This window comes from Armigeres subalbatus, chromosome 3 (genome assembly GCF_024139115.2).
Source record: "Armigeres subalbatus isolate Guangzhou_Male chromosome 3, GZ_Asu_2, whole genome shotgun sequence".
Lineage (NCBI taxonomy): Eukaryota > Metazoa > Arthropoda > Insecta > Diptera > Culicidae > Armigeres > Armigeres subalbatus.
The window spans coordinates 269,090,807-269,112,516 of record NC_085141.1 but is presented as its reverse complement, the minus strand read 5'-3'; the positions used below and the strand labels follow the sequence as shown (position 1 = coordinate 269,112,516).

Genomic DNA, 21,710 nt, shown 5'->3' with positions numbered 1-21,710 from the left:
ATCTGTTCGTTGATTTCAAGGCGGCATACGACAGTATAGACCGCGTAGAGCTATGGAAAATTATGGACGAGAACAGCTTCCCTGGGAAGCTTACCAGACTGATCAAAGCAGCTGTGGATGGTGTGCAAAACTGTGTGAAGATTTCGGGCGAACACTCCAGTTCGTTCGAATCGCGCCGGGGACTAAGACAAGGTGGTGGACTTTCGTGCCTGTTGTTCGACATTGCGCTAGAAGGTGTCATGCGGAGAGCCGGGTGTAACAGCCGGGGTACGATTTTCAACAGATCCAGTCAATTTATTTGTTTCGCGGATGACATGGACATTGTCGGCCGAACATTTCCAAAGGTGGCAGAACTGTACACCCACCTGAAACGTGAAGCAACAAAAATTGAACTGGTGGTGAATGTGTCAAAGACAAAGTACTTGCTTGTGGGCGGAACTGAGCGCGACAGGGCCCGCCTGGGAAGCAGTGTTACGATAGACGGGGATAACTTCGAGGTGGTCGAGGAATTCGTCTACCTTGGATCCTTGCTAACGGCTGATAACAATATTAGTCTTGAAATACGAAGGCGTATTATTTGTGGAAGTCGGGCCTACTACGGGCTCCAGAAGAAACAGCGGTCAAAAAAGATTTGCCACCGCACCAAATGTGTCATGTACAAGACGCTAATAAGACAGGTAGTCCTCTACGGACATGAAACATGGACAATGCTCGAGGAGGACTTGCAAGCACTCGGAGTATTTGAGAGACGGGTGCTTAGGACTATCTTTGGCGGTGTGCAAGAAGACGGTGTGTGGTGGCGAAGAATGAACCACGAGCTCGCCCTGCTCTCCGGCGAACCCAGCATTCAGAAGGTAGCTAAAGCCGGAAGGGTACGATGGGCAGGGCATGTTGCAAGAATGCCGGACAGCAACCCTGCAAAGATGGTGTTTGCTTCCGATCCGACAGGTACAAGACGGCGTGGGAGCGAGCGAGGTTGGCAGACGAGGTGCAAAACGACTTGACGAGCGTGTGTGGGGTGCAGTCGAGGATGGAGAGATGCTTCCTCGAACCGTGTATTGTGGCGTCAAATAGTTGATTCAGTGTTATCTGTTTAGATGTAAACTAAATAAATGACATGAATGAGGAATTTATTCTGGAAATCAGTTAGGGATTGCTTTGTAAATTCTTTTGAGTATTCTCTGGGAAATTCTTTATGAATATATTAAAAAATACTAAATTAGTTAGGATGTTTCAAAGCAATTCCTGGAGGAACTTCCGAAGGAATTTTGGGATCAGTTTTTCAAGGAATTATTTAAAGAAATCACTTAAAGAGTGTCCATAAGAATGATTAGCAATTTTCTAAATTATTTATGGAGGAATTTCCAAGATAAAAACCGAATAGAATTCCCCGACGAATTTCAAAACGAAATTCCGGACGACTTTTCGTATTATTATTTTTTGAAGAAATTCCCGACAGGGAACCTGAAGGGATTTTCAAAAAATAAGTGTACAGTGATTTGTAAAAGATTTTTGTTTAAGGAATTTTTGAAAGAATAGCCGAAAAATTCCCGAATGGATTTTTGAAAGGAGTTTCTAAAAGTATTTCGAAGAATTTCCAAAAAATTCTTAAAAGCAAAATATCTGGAAAACTCCTCCAGGTGTTTTCTAAAGTTTTCCTCAAGATTCTTCTGAATGAGTTCCTAAAAAAGCCCAAGGAATTTAAAAAAAAATATCCGAAGCATTTCCCGAAGGTTTTTACAGTAAGCAGTAATAGAACGCTAGCGGCGCAGTAACCATCATAAATGGCGTAATATGAATAGGCTGTAACTTGACCGTTTGACACTTATAGCACCGGTACCTCAACGCCTAGGTCCAAGCAAACTAGCATTAGCATTGTTACGGTGTTATTCGTAGATTGGACACAAGTGATACTCATGTTTTACTTTTGAGATCCTTATCTAGAATGCTATCAGAAATCAAGAAGGGGAGTGGTCCTAGATTCCAGTCTTAAACAAAAATAACAAAAGCATGAGGATTGCTACTCCTGGCCACGCCCATCTTCACCGTAACTAGGGAGAGGAAGGAAGTGTTGATGTAGTACTTACTTAACGAGAGGTCACCGACTTAGCGACACCCTCATAAGTACCACGGAGTTGGATAATGAGGAAGGTATTCGTTGGGTCAGAATTTGCCTGTAGCTGACAATGTAACCGTGGTAGATCTTACCCCGTAATACACCACATAAAGGTGTCTACCCAGCATTACGGGTAATAGGTCCAAGCAAACTAGATGCTGGTCACAAACTAGAACAAACTAGATGTTCGTCACGCGAACATGTATAAGGACGATAGGCATGAGTACGTTAGGCATAAAGGATGTTAAGCATAAAATGCCCCCCAAAAACAGCCCACGACATAGAGGGAGGTGGGTAGACTTGATCCCCGGGGAGACTTGATCACCCCCTGTTTTATCGAAAACTAAAGTAGTTTTGTTCTAGCGTTTTTTTATAGATCCTCTAGGCAAATGACCTTTATGTGGTGAGTTATTTTTTGGATTGACAGCCTTATTAATTATGTAGGGCGGTTTGTATGTTTTGACCTTCCTTAAGATTTTTTTATTGGCCACGCAAAATTTAAACAACTTCTCACAACAATGACCAAATGCTTTCGTTTTTTCACAGCAACAAGCCATAAATACGCTTATTGATCTGTACTGATGAAAATGTCAACATTCCATCAAAGTTTTAGGATATTTAGATTTGAAGTTATTGCCTCAATATGGGGACACTTGATCCCCTGTTAGTCACCCATACAAAAATTTGGTGAAAAAATTAAAAAAAATAAAAACCTTTCTTAGGCATCTAATTTTTTTTTTTGTAGATTTGACGGATTTGATGAAGGGTTGGCTGGAAAAATTATTTATTGCGTAGATCTCATAGAAAGGGGATCGTCTCCCCAAATTTTAAAATTGCATGTGCTCTCGAATTCAATAACAAAATATACGCACAGCAATTCGATAATTCCGCGTATTTTGAAGGGAAAATATTTAAAAAAAATTGAGGGCACCCTTCTAATTTTATCAAAGCAAGTTCTTGGAGAGGGATCAATTTCCCCCAAATATGTATTTTCAAAGTCGATTTTTGACAGCACTCCAAAAAATCGATTGTGTATCAATAACAACAATAATTTAAGGACTGTCATACATCAGTAAAGTTAAATACTATATTTCTTAGAGAGTCTGTGAGGAAATCGCGTATGTTTATTTATTTTTGGTTGTGATACATCGGAAATCAGTAAAGGGGATCAAGTCTACCCAGTCTCCCCTAAAGAAGGTATTATGCCTAACGTCATGGACTCAGCAATCTCTTATTTTTGCATTAACGCATTTCCTGAAGGAGTTTTCATAAGAAGTTCTGAAGGATTTCCTGAAGAAATTCCCAAACATATTTCCGGAACATTTCCTTAAGAAGTTTTTTTAAGTTTCTTTAGAAAAAAAAAACAGCTGAAATAAAATTCAAAGAGATTTTCGAAAGAATTCTTAACCAAGTTTCCTAAAACAAATTTCAGAAGAATATCTTAAGAAATCTGCAAAGTATTTTATAAAGGTATTTCCGAGGGATTTTCACAAGACGTTTTCGAACAAACACCTAAGGGAATTAAAAAAATCGTAAATGAATCGCCAAATGCATCTCTAAAGGAATTTCCGAAACAATTCCTGGAGATGTTTTCTAATGTTTTAGCAAAGAAATTTCAAATTAAATCCTGGAGGAAGTTCTGAAGCAATTCTTAAAATCCGGAGGATTTTCCAATGGAATCTATGGAAAATTTTCAAAGGAATACCTGGAGGAATTTTGATTGAATGGCTGAAGCAATTTCTGGGTGAACTTGCGAAGGAATTCCTGGAGGAATTTCTTAAGTAATTTACAACATTGTTTTGTAAAGCCACCAAAATATTCTTTAAAATAATAATGATTATTTTGCTGCTGAAATCTATATATAGCACGTTTGTTTTTGCCTGGAAATTAATGTAAAACACCTGGAAAAAAGCCTGGAAAAATCAGGGAATTTTGTTTTTACCGATGAGTAGACACCCTAATCCAATCCAAATCTAATCCAAATTCAATCCAGATCCAATCTAAATTCAATTCAAATCTAATCCAAATCTAAACCAAATCAAATCCAAATTCAATCCAAATCCAGTTCAAATCTAATCCAAATCCCATCCAATCAAAATCCAATCCAAATCAAACGCAACCCAAATCAAATCAAAATCTAATCCAAATCCCATCCAACTCCAATTCCATTGAAGTTGTATGAAGCAAAACGCAAACTCATTTTTATCCAATTTCTAAAGATCAATTCATTTGATATCTGGTGAGTCGCAAGGAATAAGGGATTCTGTCAGGGTGGTCACTTATCCAAGAAGTTTGAGAACTTCTGATCTAAACACCATTATAGGAAATGGCTATTCACATCTTTGGGAGTCGATCTCATGATATTTAGATCAATAGTCCTTAACTATATAGAGTATATATATACGTCCTGTTAGATTTCACCTTTCAACTCTCAGATGGTGGACAAACTTTAAAATTAAATCCGCCATATGAAAGGCTAAATATTTTCTCAGGAGGTCCATCCAGTCGGGAAAACTGGGAAAGGTGGAAAAAAACCGGGAATTGGACCCAACCGGAAAAAAACCGGGAAAAATGCGGGAAATTATGAAACCAATCGGGAAATTGAACTATCGAGCAAACATTTATTACCAAAGTTATGAACAATTTTTTTCTTGCAATGTCTTAAATAAGTATCATTTGAAAATAATATGTCTGGCAACGTGTGAGTCACTCAATAAAATTGCAAATTTCGTTAATAATGACACAAAATATATAAAACATAGTTTACACCAAGATGAATACACAGCACAGTGGTGTATTTACTTGGTTTACACAGTCGCGACCTGTAGATGGATCTTGATCTTATGGAAGGCGGTTGCGTTTGCTGAAAGGTTTCTGAAGTTGTTACTGTCACTTTTCATTACTATATTGACTATTTTATATTTTGAAATCTATTATCTTTAATCGATTTCCGCATTGCATTTATCAAAGTTTATGAACTATAAGGCTGTGCCTTCTTTTTACAAATTAAGCTCAAAATATAGTCCTGACCTGTAAGGTCAAACGAATTTTGGACGGACATTTGTGGATTCATAAAAACAAGACCTTTTTTTACTAACCGAAATTTTAGTTTTGATCGTAGCTAAGTATTATTTGTACATCATGTCGATGTTTCATGATTAGGTGGATTATATTGGGCCTGAACCAGTTGCTAGAAATTAATGAGGAAATTGATCGAGGAACTCGAAGAACTTATTGATAAAAATCATTAAATTTAAAATTTTGAGAAATAATTTCCGATACTTTTTGCATGAAAATCGATTAATCTTAACGGAATTAGAAGACTGTGGGTGAACTTAAACAGCTTTCGAATTATTTTTGATTAATTTTGTTCAAAAATTAATCTAGAGTTCTGAAAGAATGTTTGGTAATTGAGAAAATTTTGTTCAATTTTATTTTATTTGAGATTTTTTTAATCCAGAATATTTCTCTAATTTTTATGTAGAACATTAAGAATAATTCATTTCTTTGAAAATTCTAATATTGCAATGTTGGGTGAACATTTTCAAACTTTAAATGTGGGGAAAAATCGGCATGAATAAACATTATTGAAAAACAAAATCCAAAAAATCAAATTTTTTACGCACTAGGTACGATTGATTTAAGAAAGAGTTTTTGAGCAGTGAAAACATAAATAAGGGTCTTACAAGGTTAAAGAACATCATCATTAAAATTCTGAACCAATTCCAAGGGATTCTGAAGTTAAGTCTAAGGCTAAGAGTTTTCTAGTCCTCCCTCTGATAAAACAAATATAAAAATTAGCTAATTTCTTGCTTACATCCGCTATTATGATGTTTTAGCATCAGTTCTTCCAACCGGGAAATACCGGGAATCTGAAAATCGATTTTGAATTTCTTTCGCCAGTTATATTCTACGGCTAACCTTGATTTTTTTACCATTCCGATTGTTGTCTGCGGCTTACCTTTTTTACCAACCACTTAAGCCGCTTTACTTTTTCGACCGCAGTTTTTTTCTGGAGCCCGTAGTAGGCCCGACTTCCACAGATGATGCGCCTTCGTATTTCACGACTAACGTTGTTGTCAGCCGTTAGTTGTCAGGATCCGAGGTAGACGAATTCCTCGACCACCTCGAAGGTATCCCCGTCTATCGTAACACTGCTTCCCAGGCGGGCCCTGTCGCGCTCGGTTCCGCCCACAAGCATGTACTTTGTCTTTGACGCATTCACCACCAGTCCAACTTTTGTTGCTTCACGTTTCAGGCGGGTGTACAGTTCTGCCACCTTTGCAAATGTTCGGCCGACAATGTCCATGTCATGTTAATTTGTTGTTTAGATTCGTCTGCCTTATAAAGGGTTAAGAAACGCTTCCGCCTCATTTTTTTTCTATGTCACCCTTCGAACAATCTAGAAATTCATGCCAGCCTACTGAGTACAAATTTCAAATTTCTTCTCATTAGCTTCTTTTACGATTGAATTTTAAATTCGTTATTATTTTTATCAGTCAATTAATAGGCGATCAACACACAACAATGCTGCAACGAAGCAAAAATAAAAACATGGTTTTGCTGTTGCCTGTCCCTGTCGCTTGCGTTTGGAGGTATGTTCCACTGAAAGCTTGATATAGTTTTCCATTTGGAAATTCTTTTCTCGTGTTCAGGAATTTCACAATCTTTAACAATATTTTTATAAGAGCAGAATTTATTTCACATGAACCGCATTGCAACACGCGAAGCAGAGCAGCAATAAAAGTTTAACATATCTATCGACCCGATCAACAGTAACACATCTAACGATTCAATGGTGATAGGTATTGGATTAGAATCACTTTCTGTCCAGTTTTGTTGCACTAGCCGCTCTGCCGATGGTCGTGGACTTCTTTAGCGCAGAGCCCGCCGTTGGTCGTACGCTTCCTACAGGTTTGGTTATGCCTACCGGTTTCCTAAAGGTCGTCGTCGTCGATGTACTTGTCGACGATTTGGTCACGGAGCCGGTACTTGCGACGGACGAAGAAGAGCTTGTTTTCCTCAGCATGGAGACCGCTTTGTGGTTCGATGCAGTGGGATATGGGGTGTCGCCGCGTGCCTTCGCTAGCTGCGACGGAATCGTGGGCTTCTTCCTTGTGATACCAGCGGGAGTATTGGCCGCGGAAGGCCTGGGTGTATCTGATGGACGCCCTGCAATTGAATATGTTTTTTGGCTTATTTGCTTATATTACAATCCTTTGGACTAAGTTGTAATGAAAAGGTGTGGAATCAGTTCAAAAACTAGTTTAATAGAAAGCAGGAATAGTAATAAGTAGATGTATATCAATCATTGTGAAACCACGCTAACGGGACAGTGATTGTCGTCAAATAAGCAGGTTAACAATTTAAATTTGGTAATTCTATACCCAACCAGCAACTGTTAGATTTTCTAACAATTCTGTATATGAACCTATCAAAATCTGTATAAGAACTGGTTCTGGTAGGTTCTTATACAGAATTGTTAGAAAATCTAACAATCACCGGTTAGGTGTATGTTCGGCTTTGAGTTGATAATATTTATAATGATAGTAGTTTTAGTGGTTTGATGATAATGATAATATCAAAGACAAACCTGGCAAAGACATTCTCCTCGCAACGGTTATATTCCGCTCAGCTACTTTCGAGATGGTTCCCTTGCTCCGAACCACCGTTTGTGGAGTGGTAGTTACGGTTGTGGCTTTCGATATATCCATGTACGGGTTATTGAGCTTCATAACCAAAAGAGCAGCGTCGATTTGCTGACGAGCTTGGTACAGGCAGTGCATTACGTTGAGATCCCGCTCGTGGTTCACTTCGGCACTTAGGATAGAATCGAACAACTTTTCGTTGGGACTAGATGTGATTAACGCCTTCATGGCATCGCTGTTTACGAATGAACTGTCATCCGGGATATTTGAGTTCGAAAGAATTGGTTCAACTATTACCGGTTTGCCAACTGTTTCGTGCCCGGATAGTTCCCGTGTGGCATTGTCTATCCCTACACTCTCAGACGAAATATTGGATTTTGTGTCGCTTTGTTCGCTTGAAGCCTTCTTCGGACTATCCTGGAGTTCTTCTAGGGATCTAGGTTTGATGATGCTACCATCGGGGGCAGTTTTTACTCGATGACTATCGGGAAGGCTATCAGGTTCCGTGTAAACAACAGGTTTTTCCTCTCTAGGTGAAGTGGCACAGTGGTTAGTCAATCCCGGACTCGTGACACAGATCGCCGGAGTGGCAACCTTCAACGGAGATTGCAGAACATCTTCCCCTCGTTCAATAGTTTTAATGTTGGTTCGATAGTAGTCCAATAGGTTGGACAGCATCGCCTTAGACACCATTGAGCACTTCTCGGAGATTTCCGGCAGAAGGTTCGATGAGGTATCGTTTCTAAACTTTGAAAATACCGATGGGCCTGTGCCTTGCACTTCCCAGAACGAGGTTTCTTTGTCATTTTTATCGGGGCATGAACAGCTGACCAGATCGTAGCTCAGTTTTGCTAACACTCCTGATTTATTGCACGCGATTTGCACCGTCAGTGTGTCCGCGTTTGACTTTTCATTCTCAAAGTCAATATATTCCAGCTTGAGACCCATTGATTTGAGCAGCAGTGTCAGATCCATGACGTCAACTTTCAGCGGCTAAAACAGAGAGAAATGATAAATACGAACCACACTCTTGGCACTACAAATATATGAAAATTGGCACTCTACTAATTTGGAACGAGCCATCGCTGATGCTGAATACCAATGAGCTGCGTGGTCGTCTTTTGTGAATAGGTACGATACGGTGATTTGTCATCCAGGCAGTAATTTCATTTTGATTTTAATTGTCTATTAAGATGAAATTCAGTGGTGGCATCTCAGAGTGTAAATTAGAATGAATTTTAGAAATATATTTTGAATTGAGTGTTGGCTCCGATTATATTCGTTAGGACAAAGTTGCGCCCAAACGCATATTTAGGGATATATATATATATATATATATATATATATATATATATATATATATATATATATATATATATATATATATATATTGACGAAATTAATCCATTACGGCGCTCTCTAATGCCCAAACCAGCTTGAAAGGCTGGTTTACAATGCAGAAAACGTGTCACGGGATTTGATTCACCATGTATTTTTAAAGAGGCGAGATCTAGGGGATTTTAGCTACGAAAACGCCGAAGCCAGTGGATCCGTTAATGCGAGAACCATCAGTGAAATATCTGTTGTTGCAATGCAATTGACATGTTCATATTTTTCTGAAAAAAGGGAGGGAATAGATATTTGTCGAAGATGATCTGGTATTCCTTGAATAGCGTAATTCATGGACAGATCGTTTTCAATTGAGGAACTGTCGTTGGTGAAGTGAACTCGAGGTGGATTATAACACGGAAGACAAAGATCTGAAGAAATGTAGTTGAGATAGACTCTAATGAATCTTGAACGACAAGTCAGTGCCAGCATTTTATCGAAGTTATCTAAGACAAGTGTGTTACTTGTTCCACATTTGACGAGTATTCTAAGTGAGAGCTCCCAGTAACGGTGCTTTAAAGGAGTGACTCCAGCAAGCACCTCCAGGCTCATGTTATGCGTTGAATGCATACAGCCAAGGGCAATACGCAAACAACGATACTGAATTCGTTCCAATTTGATCAGGTGGCAATCAGCTGCTGAGAGGAAGCAGAAAGAGCCATACTCTAAAACAGAGAGAATAGTCGTTCTATAGAGTTTGATAAGGTCTTCCGGGTGAGCACCCCACCAGGTTCCGGAGATAGAACGTAGAAAATGGATCCTTTTCCGGCATTTTTGTATCAAATACTCAAAATGGAGTTTCCAAGTACATTTAGAATCAAACACGACCCAATAGTTTAAAATTGGAAAAGTTTTTTATATTGGTCAGTAATAAAATCCTTAGATATTAATACATGTTCAATAGTGGATTAAAATAAAATTTCAAAATTCCAGAATTTTTTAAAATATTGAAAAATGCGTAATTTTTTGTTCCTTAGTGTTTTTGTCCGCGCCTTTTTGAAAAGTGAAATATTTGTAGTTTAGTATTTTTCCACAACTAACTTAATACTTAGAAGGTTAGTTAAGGTACTTAAAAGAAGGTTATGGTATTGAAAAATTCATTCTTGAGGTCACTCCTGACAGAATCCAAGTTTCAAAGTGCTCGCGTTTTCGGGAGCACACCACTCTATACGGAGGCGGTGGACAACTGACAGTTTTGTTGATTCAGCTTTGCTACGTCGCAGCATGCGTGAAAAAATAAAAATGACAGTTGTGCGTTGCTTCCGCACAAGTTTTCTGACATGTCCGTTTTTGCAAGTTCGTTTGTCCCGTTTTTCTACCAAAATGATCTGGTCAGCCTCACTTTGATACTTTTTTAAATATTGCCATGTGGTGGATTGTGGCAATGAATACTTCGATAATACGTGCTAATTGTACTGCGTATAAATTTTCCACATCTAGGAGAGTTTTGGAAAATAATCACGAAAGTCTTCATATTGAATTCCATTGTCAAATCAAGACTTGTTAGAAATTCATCGCAATCTAAGCACCCTGTGTCTTTTTGATAGTTAATCAATTTTTTATGTTGTCTCCAAGGGGTAACCAACTCTAAACTTTCGACAGTATCCAGAAATACTAACAAATACTACCGAAAAACTACGTCGCATGTATAGTATATTGATCGAAGAGCCCTGGTTGAGAAAGCATGAAACACAAAGCCAACAAGTCATACAATCCCCGTTTTAGGCAACACAATTGTTCAATTGTACGAAGTTTTCAAACTTGATGAACTAGATTCAACTTGCTGAAGAGAGAGTTAAATGATAAAATGATATTCTGCGGTTACGCGCACACATGATCAGAATGCTAGATATGTGCAATACTTATGCAAAGTAGCAACAATTCTAGGGGCGCTAACTTGGTTCTAGGTGAGGCTATAAACCAATTCCAATCGCTAGTCCCTTTTCGACTTTTCGTATGTTTTTTAAAAGGCTGGCTTGCAGGGCTTGACACCAAACCCCCTAAATTTTCGGAGGACCATTCCTCCTTATACTATCTATCTATCATAGTTCCCACCGGGGTTGGTTATCCGATCTTCCCTAAGGTTGCTTGTATCCCCGCCAGCAGCACGAGGAGGTTAGGATAGGAGCTGCTGGAAAAGAGGCTAAGGACCGCGAGATGGGGTCTATTTTATTCCTTCTGGTACGCGAAGTACTAATGGTACGCTTTACCCAGCATTTGCCGTACCAAATTAAAAATAGGACTAAGAAACCCACAGTTAGTATTACAACCCTTCTAAATGGCCCTACATATTCACCTCAAGAAGTACTGAAGGTAAATGAACAAGAACTAAACAGCCAAATTATAATGTAGGCAATAGGCAATCGGCATCGCTTTTCAAATAAGATGATGGTTTTGACCTGGGAGTTGAGGGGTGGATGGGGGTTCAAATTAAATTAAATTAAATTTTGTGTTTTTTTACATTAGGTAATTTGTGAATGAGCCCTTATCTGCAACAAACATAGTGCGTGAGGTATTTGTCGTGAACTTTTCGAATTGCAATAATTTGTAGACGCGATTCTCCTCAGTTTACATATGCCACCGGGCGTGCATGTTTTAACTTTTTACTCGTCGCGAAACAGCGTATTGATGTTATTTCCCATCCCATAGATCACATCGCTTACCCAAGTTAATCCATATAAACTATCCTTTGTAACTAAAACGATATCCTATCCCAAGACAATCGTGGAGATGCAGAGGTATACTCGGTCTCTGCTAGCAACGAGATTCGGACTAACAATCCTTCTCTTTCTATATGACCGTAAGGACGTGGCCGGCGCCGTTATTGACTTCAAATATTTGAGCTCCCGAAACGTGTACATTGAGAATGGGTAGCTAATCCCAAGCCCCATTTATTGTGTTATCTGTACAATTTCGCAATTTCATTCAATCACGGAGTAGCAACTACAAATTGTGCGTCATAATGCTCAAATCGATTGTACGACAATACTCCGAAAACCAATTCCCCGAATGCAAATTCCCTGAATAATAATTCCCCAAATGCAGCAATTCCCCGAATGGTTTCCTCTTCTATTTGAATACGGTACAAAGCGTTGGGTATCCAGTTAGCCATGTGAGCAAAGGCGGAAGATGACCAATCCGGAGATTGCGAGTGCGATTCTCGTCTCGGCCAAGGATGTTTTCAGGTGGGAAACATACTTGGATCCTTCGGCATAGTGTATCCGTTGTACTCGTCGCACAATACTCATGCAACTGTTGGGCATAGGGAAACTTTTAATTTATTAATCGTGGTAATGCTAATAGAACACCAAATTGAAAAGTAGGCCAAGTTTGAGGTGGGAAGTAGAACAATTGAAGAAGACGAAAACAAAGTCGTGAAAGAAGGCAATTAGGTTCTGCAGCATGACGTCACGAATGAATTCGGTCCTCGTCAAATGAACTTTTTTGACAGTTCAGTAGTACTTTCCACTGACTCCGACGAGGACTCCGACAAGGTTCGAGTTCGTGATTGGTTGGCTGCCCCCGAGTCCAACGCGAAGTACTACTAATCTGTCATCAGTTTGAGGTTAGATACAGACGCTGCAGAACCTAATGCTTTCTTTGAATGAATGCATCTGGCCGTTATAAGGAGAAGTGAGGAGATTAAGCATTCTTTAAATGAAGACGTTTGATCGGTATGATGGAGCTCGGTTTAATGCAAAGGGACAAGGTAATGCCTTCTTTGAATGATGGCATCTTCCTGGTATAAGACAAATGGAAAAGATAATTCCTTTTTAAAGGCAATCCTCCCGGAATCCAAAACTAAATGCACTCGCGTTTTCGAGGGCGCCCCATTCAAAACGTAAGCCACGCACAACTGTCATTTTTATTATACCAGCTTTGCTGCGTCGCAGCATGCGTGTAATAATGAAAAAAAGTTGTGACATGACAAACTGCATTTAGTCTTGAATTCCGAGAGGTTTGTCCTTAAATAATCGCGTTTGCCCGGTACAGAGCGAAGGAAGGAGATAATGCCTTTTTCAAATGAACACATTTCCCCTGTATAAGACAAAGAGGGTAGATAGTCCCTTCCATAGCTAAACTCGAGTATGCATCGCATATTAGGTTCTGCAGCATGACGTCACGAATGAATTCGGTCCTCGTCAAATGAACTTTTTTGACAGTTCAGTAATACTTTCCACTGACTCCGACGAGGCCTCCGACAAGGTTCGAGTTCGTGATTGGTTGGCTGCCCCCGAGTCCAACGTGAAGTACTACTAATCTGTCATCAGTTTGAGGTTAGATGTAGACGCTGCAGAACCTAATTGTCAAGTAAAACAAATCCTACAAAAGAACCTATCACATATGGGATTGCCATTATGCCAGATATATCTGGCACTGCCAGACTTTTTGGCAGCAAAAAGAGAAAAAGAGAATCTTTTCAAATTTCAGAAAGATTTTTTTAATTGTGACCTGCATGAACATGTTCAAACATTTCTAATGAGTCATTCAGTTAATATTTTCATATTCATTCAATAACTGAAATCTGACCGCAACTTCAGCTCGCTTCCAAAAACTCATTTTTGAATCAATTTGAATCTTTTATAAATAAAGTGAAGGTATGGTTTCCGCGGATGATGTTCCGGATTGCAGTTTGGACAGGCTAGTTTCCAGAAATCGGTTTTGAAGCAATCTTTCAATGCTAATTTTTGGTTCCAAGCCCCTTAACGGAACTTCAAAGTTCACTTCTGCGCTCCCACCATACAAAAAGTTACTTAAAATGCGAGCTGATTAAGCCAAAACATCCCATCTTATCCGTACTTTTGGTTGCTTGGGGTAGTCATTGTCTAATTCCATGACTTATCACATTTCCTGGTTATTCGTCAATTCGACGTCTTTCTGGAAGATCCGAGACATCATTAAACTTCATTGATGGACCTTATTGGCCACGTAAAAGGCCTAACGTAAAAGTGAAAAGTTCATAAAACTCATCCGTCTTTGAATAGCGAATGATTGACGTGGTCCGTTCTCATGAATCTTGAGTGGCCACCGAAATTCCTCCAGAAAATCCGGAAAAGTGGTTAATTCACGATACTCAGAGCGCAATTTTGTTTTATGATTTTGATTATGATGGTACTTTTAACAAATATTCAATTATTAACTATGCTTATCAAAATTCATTTTGGTATACCTATGGGCTTACGGGTACCGTGGACCATTTTTAATTTGAGCTCCGTTTGTTTGTTAATCGATCAATTTTAAGATGGTTTGAACTTCATTTAGTGTTACTTAGAAATTCAAAATAAAAGCGAACCCCGTTATTCTGAATGAAGTCAAGTTCACCAATTGGGGAACTGTTCCAATCTCCATCTCACTGAACATATATTCATGTCATCGCGAAACAAAGAAATACAGCACCAATTTCGTCACTTCTTTCTGTAAACATGCGTGCTAACTGTTGAAAAAAAAATCACATAAATAAGAAACGAACCAAATGCCTTTCCATTGCTTTGTTATTGATGGGATGAACATCGGAGCAATGCGATGAAGTCCAGAAGCCGTTTCCCTAATTATTTATATTGTTTTATAATTTTCAGATATTTCAGAGCTAATCTTAAATGTAGCAATCAATTCAATCTGAATTTTCTGAATTGTTTAAAATGGTATGATTTCTAAGAATCTCATTTTTACAAATATTGAATTGTTTAAACGAATATCTTAAGTGGAAAAAGATATTATTTTTAGTACTATAACTTTTGATAAAAATAGAGCAAAAGCAAAAAGAGGGTCAAAATAGAATTTTCTAATACATATTGGTAAACATAATTAGAATTAGATTACATTTTTAGTTAAAATCTCTTAAATTAAAAAAATATAAATTAATATTAGAAATTTAAAAAAAAACAACATCTGGATAAAGACTAAAAAATGATAAAGACGAATTTCTTCGCCAGATTTTTAATTTGTAGTATGCCAGATTTTTCCCAAAAAGTAGCGGCAACCCTGATCGCATATAGGCATTGATTTAAAAGAATTTAAAACTGCATTGGAACAAACACACGTGGTTTCCAATGGATTAATTTCGTCAATATATATATATCAATATATATATAATATATATATATATATCAATATATATATATAATATATATATATATATATATTATATATATATAAAATTATTAAAAAGTGAGTTAACTGAAACAGTTAGCACATGAAAATATTTTGTCATCTAGGCTATTTAATAAAAGCATTGATTTGAAATTTACAGAGGAAAGAATGAAATTTGAAATGGAACTCCTTTTCATGAAGCTACTTCAGTCCGAATTTTGACAAACATCGTATGATTATTCAAAACATAGAATGAAATAGTCAGACGACTACTCCACGAACTCATTCATTCGACTGTCACTGAATGTGTTTACTATGTGCAGAAAAAAACATAATTACCTAGCATTGTTTATATTGATGTTCACTCATTTAAAACGTGTTTAGATTTCATATAATTTATCAATTTGTAAAATGTGCATAAATATTCAATGATTAATATTCAATCGAATATTGACATTCCAGTGCCGACTATGAATGCGTCTGAAAGTGAGCTGACAAGTGAAGAAAGAAGGACTTCACCAAAAAAATTGGATTATTTTACACTCTGTTAGAGAGATAAAAAAACAATTCGAAAAAAAGACAAATGCGAAAAGAGGAATAGGGTTATTGATTTCCCATGCCAAAACCCTTTTCCATGAATATAAGTGAGGGAGCATCTGCGGATAAAAATAACAAGAATCTCAACAAGGAAAGAACATTAATAAGAAGTAATTTTAATTATTTCCATGAATATGATTGGCGCATGTGAATAAATATCAAATCTAATCAATTCACAGTCCTTTTTTCGAAATTGATTTAAATGACGCTAAAAGTAGCCTCACTTCTCTCACATGTGCTTCCAAAAAGGTCCACACATATGGAAGCTCCTGAACTGTTAACTAGCCTTAAAGTACGTGAGGACCGAAGTCTGACCAAATTTTCACTCGGTTTGAAACTGCCCTAAACTCGATTTTGTTCCGTCGTTGTACCGTCGTTTTTTTTATAGTGGATGAATTCGAAATATTCTGAATTATTCAGAAAGACTTTGAATGATTCTTAATGTTTCGAAATAATCGAACGATTGAAAAATATGTGGTGAAGCAGATTTAAAAAAAATAGAATTAACCTTCTTTGCAAGATTAAAAAAAAAATCGAAAATGAACTTGATCTGGAAATTAGAATGTCTGTTCCTGCGCTTCGTTTAATTGAAATTGGAGCGTAATCTGATTTTCAGGACATACTTATTTACCGAGTTACCGGTGTCGTTCAATCCACTAATAAAATTGGTTAACCCTTAAAGGCGCAAGGCGATTTTTTTAGAAATAGTCGAAATTATTTTTAACGTAAATAACCATTGAAATCATTAACATTAAACGTATTTTGGGTTTGTTGTTTTAAAACAACATTGCGCATTTATGGTTAAATTTTAATTCCATTTTGGAGCTCTTTGGCAGAATGAATGAAGAAACGGGGCAAATTGAGGATTTTTTAGATTATGACGGGACAGCCCAATAAGGTCTAAAAAACGGGACTGTCCCGTTAAATACGGCACGTATGGTCAGCCTACTTTGCTACTTTGCTTTTTCTCTGGAGGTATGTTTTTCTTAGGCGATTATCTGGCGCTCATTTAGTGTTGCGATCACAAATAAGCAGAGGAGTAAATTTTTTTTATGAGCGGTATAATAAAAAATGATCAATCCTTTAGGATTTTGGTTGGTTTTAAGGTTGCCTAGAGTCTTGTGAGTATTTTTCACTGAAGTGTGCGTATGACATCTTGCTTTCTAAAATAATCCTTCAAGGACAAGCATCTCAGAATTCATAACTAAACTAGCTCGTGTTTTGAAGGGCAAACCATCCCGAGTAGACGAAAATTGCTCATTAACAGTAAAACGTGATATTGATAACAAAACATGATATTAATTTGTTTGAAATAAGAGTAAAAATAACAAGCGAAAATAACAAAAAATTGCACCGAAGCATCATAAAAATATCAGGTTTTGCCATTAACAAGAACTTATTAACCACCTTTATGGTGAGTATCAATAAACACTGATTAATAACGTTTCAGTAACTTATAAACTGGTTTTAAAAAAAGGTGTTTTTATGATGCCTATATTTACCATATGGGGCAATATGACCACCCCCTCGGGGCATGACGAGTATGGACCAAAAACTATATTAAAAGTATGCTAAATTTATTTAGAATAGGGAACACATTTCTTGTACTTCTATGGATAATGTTCAAATGATACTTTGTTTAAAAATGTCGTATTTCATGGTGATTTCTTGACAACTGGCACTACGACAATATCAGAATTTGCCTAAAACTAATTTTTACTGTTAAAATCATATCCTTTGTTTTAAATCGTCTCTGATTCACGCAGAAACTATTTTGATTATTGTTAAAATGCATTTAAGGGTTAAGCGACTCTTAATCCTGGAGATGACCTATCTTTACGTATATTCAAAGATTTATATGCTATCGAACCTTATTACTGTGAATCTCCTCAAATTATTATTGTATATAGGCTAAAGTTATATAAAAGCTTCGGTAAATATCAATTTGTCTTGAAAAATGAGTAATTTAGGCTTCAATTGTTAAATTATGTAACTAGAAAATTATAAGAAAATTCGAATTTCAACTAAACCATCTTCAAATCAATATTACAAGAACAAGTGAGGTTGTCAAAGTGCATTTTTCAGTTGTATAGCCCTTTTACATTATTGTGAACCATTCCTTGTAATAATAATGTGAATATAATGCTCACTTTCAGCAAAATGAATGTTGACTGTCTTGCCCAATATGGCCATCTTACCCCACTTTCCCCTATTGCGTTGCTTTCGTATTCAGTGGTGTGCCCTTGAAAACGCGAATAGATTTAAATTTGAATTCCAGGAGGCTTGTTCTTAGAAATGAATGGCATTCGATAATGTGGTAGCCAAGTACATCGTATCGTATGGACATTTTGAAGGCATACAAGGCAGATTTGTCTGGTAAAGTGTTCTAGCGATGTTGCTGCTATTTAAAAAAAAATGGTTTTCAATAATCCTACTAGGTTTCATGAGATTTGAAAAAAGCTCGACAAATCCTGATGTTTCAAGGAGAGGTAACTAAAATGTAAATGAGAAAGAACTTGGAATTCTTTTATCCATATAAAACTTCACAGCTTTCTTTCGCTTTGCAAAGCTCCTGTTTTATGTTTTATGTTTTTTGATATGTATCAAAGTTTTTAGGAAACCTACACAACACTTCTAGATTTTCATATCAGGGTCAGCCATCACTGGATGTGTTTAAAACGCTGTCTTGTAGGTCAACTTCCCAAGTAGAACACATGCTATACAGTCGTTTTTGTAACACGTATACAACTAGTTTGGGTCATATTTGAGTCGCTGCAACCAAATCAGACTGATTTATGGAACTGGCACTCCCAACGGAAGAGCAGCTAGGCGCAGCAGCTCTTGAAGATGGCTGGAGAGATATTCGATCCGCCATTGGAAGCACAGCAACCGCTGCACTAGGCACGGTGGCTCCGAATCAGAGAAACGACTGGTATGACGGCAAATGTGAGCAGTTAGTTGAGGAGAAGAATGCAGCATGGGCGAGATTGCTGCAACACCGCACGAGGGCGAACGAGGCACGATACAAACGGTCGCGGAACATACAAAACTCGATTTTTCGGAGGAAAAAGCGCCAGCAGGAAGATCGAGACCGTGAAGAGACGGAGGAACTGTACCGCGCTAATAACGGACGAAAGTTTTATGCGAAGTTGAACCGTTCATTCATGGCCACAGCCCGATATGTGTAACGACAAACTACGTGAGATGATCCAAACAAGCGTGAGATGATCCAAAGGTGGCGGCAGCACTACGAAGAGCACCTGAATGGCGATATGGCAGACAACGGTGGCGGTATGGTAATGAACCTAGGAGCACGCGCGCAGGACATGCGACTTCCGGCTCCGAATCTCCAGGAAATCCAGGAGGAGATCGGCTGGCTGAAAACAACAAAGCCCCTAGAGTTGAACAACTACCAGGAGAGTTGTTTAAACACTGGCTAGAGCACTGTACTGGGTAATTACCAAGGTTTGAGAGGATGAGGTTCTGCCGCAGGAGTGGATGGAAGGTGTCTTGTGTCCCATCTACAAAAAGGGCGATAAGCTGGATTGTAGCAACTACCGCACAATCACATTGCTGAATGCCGCCTTCAAGTTACTCTCCTAAATTCTATGCCGCCGACTAACACCAATTGCAAGAGAGTTCGTGGGGCAGTACCAGGCGGGTTTTATGGGTGAACGCTCTACCACAGACCAGGTGTTCGCCGTACGGTTGATCAAGGCGACGATGGATCGGGTGATGTGCGTAGTTCGAGTTTCAGGGGCATTCTCGAGTCTCTTCGAAACGTGTAGAGGGTTACGGCAAGGTGATGGTCTTTTGTGTCTGCTATTCAACATCGCTTTGGAGGGAGTAGTACGAAGGGCAGGGATTGACACGAGTGGTACGATTTTCACGAAGTCATGGCACGTAACTTTCAGAGGATGGAGGAAACCTACATCAGACTGAAAAGCGAAGCTAAACGGAGGACTAGTCATCAACACGTCGAAGACGAAGTACATGATAAGAAGAGGCTAAAGAGGCGAAGTGCAGCCATGGACCGAGCTGAATGGAGAAGACTTTTATGTGCAGCACAGGCCACTCCGGTCTTAGTCTGGTAATTAATAAATATAACAATTGTTGGAAATGAGAAAACTAGATTATTTTTTTTTTTCAAAGAGGAACCATATATGTACAATACGTATGCAAAATAGTAAAAATTATAGGGGGGCCAATTTAATCCTAGCTGGGGCTACAGTCCCCGATAGCCCCCCTGTAGTTACGCCAATGATTAGGGGAGACTGGGAAGACTTGATCCCCTTTTCCCAGGTTACATAGGATACAGCCAACAATAAATAAATTTACGCGGTTTTCGCACAGGCTCTCTAAGAAACATATGATTTAATGATTTATTTTTACTGATGTGTGACAGTATGTAAATTATCAGCAGTCAATTTTCTGGAGTGCTGTCAAAAAGCGTCTTTTGGGAAATGTTACACAGTTATAAGACTATACAATTCTTCCATTTACTTCCACTATAATCAACTTTGTTTCACCAGGCCTAAGGACCACTAGAGAAATCTTTAGGAAGGACAAAACACACAAACCGACCTGCAGGATAAATACAGTTGTCATTCCAAAACTCACCACATAACGATCATTTGTCTAGAGGATCTACATTAAAAACTACGCTAGAACGAAACTACTTTGGTTCTCGGTAAAACAGGGGGATCAAGTCTCCCAAGGGATTAAGTCTTCATAACTTCTCCTACCCATCAATCGAGATTTGGGTTTATAATAATCAATCCTATGCGTGTAATGAAAAAACCGAGTTTTTAGACTATCAACAGCATGTTATGAATCATGCATTTTTCAAAACTATTTGATAAACTTACACTTCCGTCGCAATAATCCGGCCGCAGTTTTTGCACTTCAATCCATCGGGTGATCAAATCGTACAGCTTAACGTTGGTAATGTTCTCCATGACTGTCGCCCTATTGTTTGCACTGAGGTGAGTCACAATAGTCACTAGAAAAGCAATTTCCTGCTAATTACACTCGGTCGCACGACTCTAGAAAGATATTTCAGTCTCACTTCGTTGGAATATTGCAGCAATCTTAACTCAGATAACTGTAATTCGTTGCACAAATAATTGATGGCACAAATATGCGTTCCTTAATCGCGCGCACTGCATACTCTCAATCGAAACGAAAACAATATAAACCACTGCCCGTATTTAGATGGTATCTAGATATATCGAACCCCGGGAGACGGTCGGGTCGCATATAGTCGAGTAGGTAATGCAACGATATCGCCGATCGGTGTCTAAGCGTGGAGTGGTCGGTTGCAAAAGCAATTGTCGCCACTGCCGCCGCCACTGATTGTCCGAAAGTTTATGGTGTGAGACTTTTTGGAATTCTGCGGGAAGATTCGCATATACTATTTCTTCCAGCCGACCGAAAAACGATCGTGTGGGTGACCGACCTGTGGTGTGATCTCATTGCATTGCCTTTTTTTTTGTTTTGAGTGGTTTGGAAGCATTTTTGAGCTAACAGTGCTAATAGAGCTAAACTGCACGAACGAGACAAGTTGATGGAATGTAAATTCTGTGACCGTTATTCAAATAGACATCACATCACAGTCGAAAACTTCCGTTTTGTGGGAAGAAGCTTCAAAGAATAATCAATTATTCTGAAATTCAAATACGGTAGCCAATTGAGTGTTTGGACGTGACGAAATTAATACCACCCGTAATTATACCTAGTGAACGATGATTGCTTCTGGAGAATAGAAAGTTAGTTGATTCTATTTATTTTGAAACAGGAGCAGTTACGTAGAACAATATGACATGCATGTTAATTGAGTAATTTTAATTGGTTCACTTCAAGAAAATGTT

General features: G+C 38.3%; 1 protein-coding gene across 2 annotated transcripts; it reads right to left on the bottom strand.

Annotated features, from left to right (window-relative positions):
• Positions 1 to 6,792: 6,792 nt before the first annotated feature.
• Positions 6,793 to 21,220, bottom strand: LOC134224214 (TSC22 domain family protein 1-like). 2 transcript variants are annotated; one of them, XM_062703515.1, is made up of 4 exons: positions 20,909 to 21,220; positions 20,709 to 20,842; positions 7,710 to 8,757; positions 6,793 to 7,288 (listed from the first exon to the last, which is right to left on the bottom strand). In XM_062703515.1, coding segments are annotated over exons 1-4 (1,536 nt in total). In that variant the 5' UTR covers positions 20,910 to 21,220; the 3' UTR covers positions 6,793 to 6,935. The 2 variants fall into 2 exon arrangements, with proteins under 2 accessions (XP_062559499.1, XP_062559500.1); XM_062703516.1 differs by having other exon boundaries at positions 20,709 to 21,220.
• Between the last annotated feature and the right edge of the window lie 490 nt (positions 21,221 to 21,710).

Bases quoted from the DNA above. Each gene is read 5' to 3' on its own strand.
- LOC134224214 (XM_062703515.1), bottom strand. The intron at 8,758-20,708 runs GTAAGTTTATCA...TCTCTGTTTTAG, and splicing joins CGGATTATTGCGACGGAAGT to CCGCTGAAAGTTGACGTCAT. The intron at 7,289-7,709 runs GTTTGTCTTTGA...ATTCAATTGCAG, and splicing joins GAGGAGAATGTCTTTGCCAG to GGCGTCCATCAGATACACCC.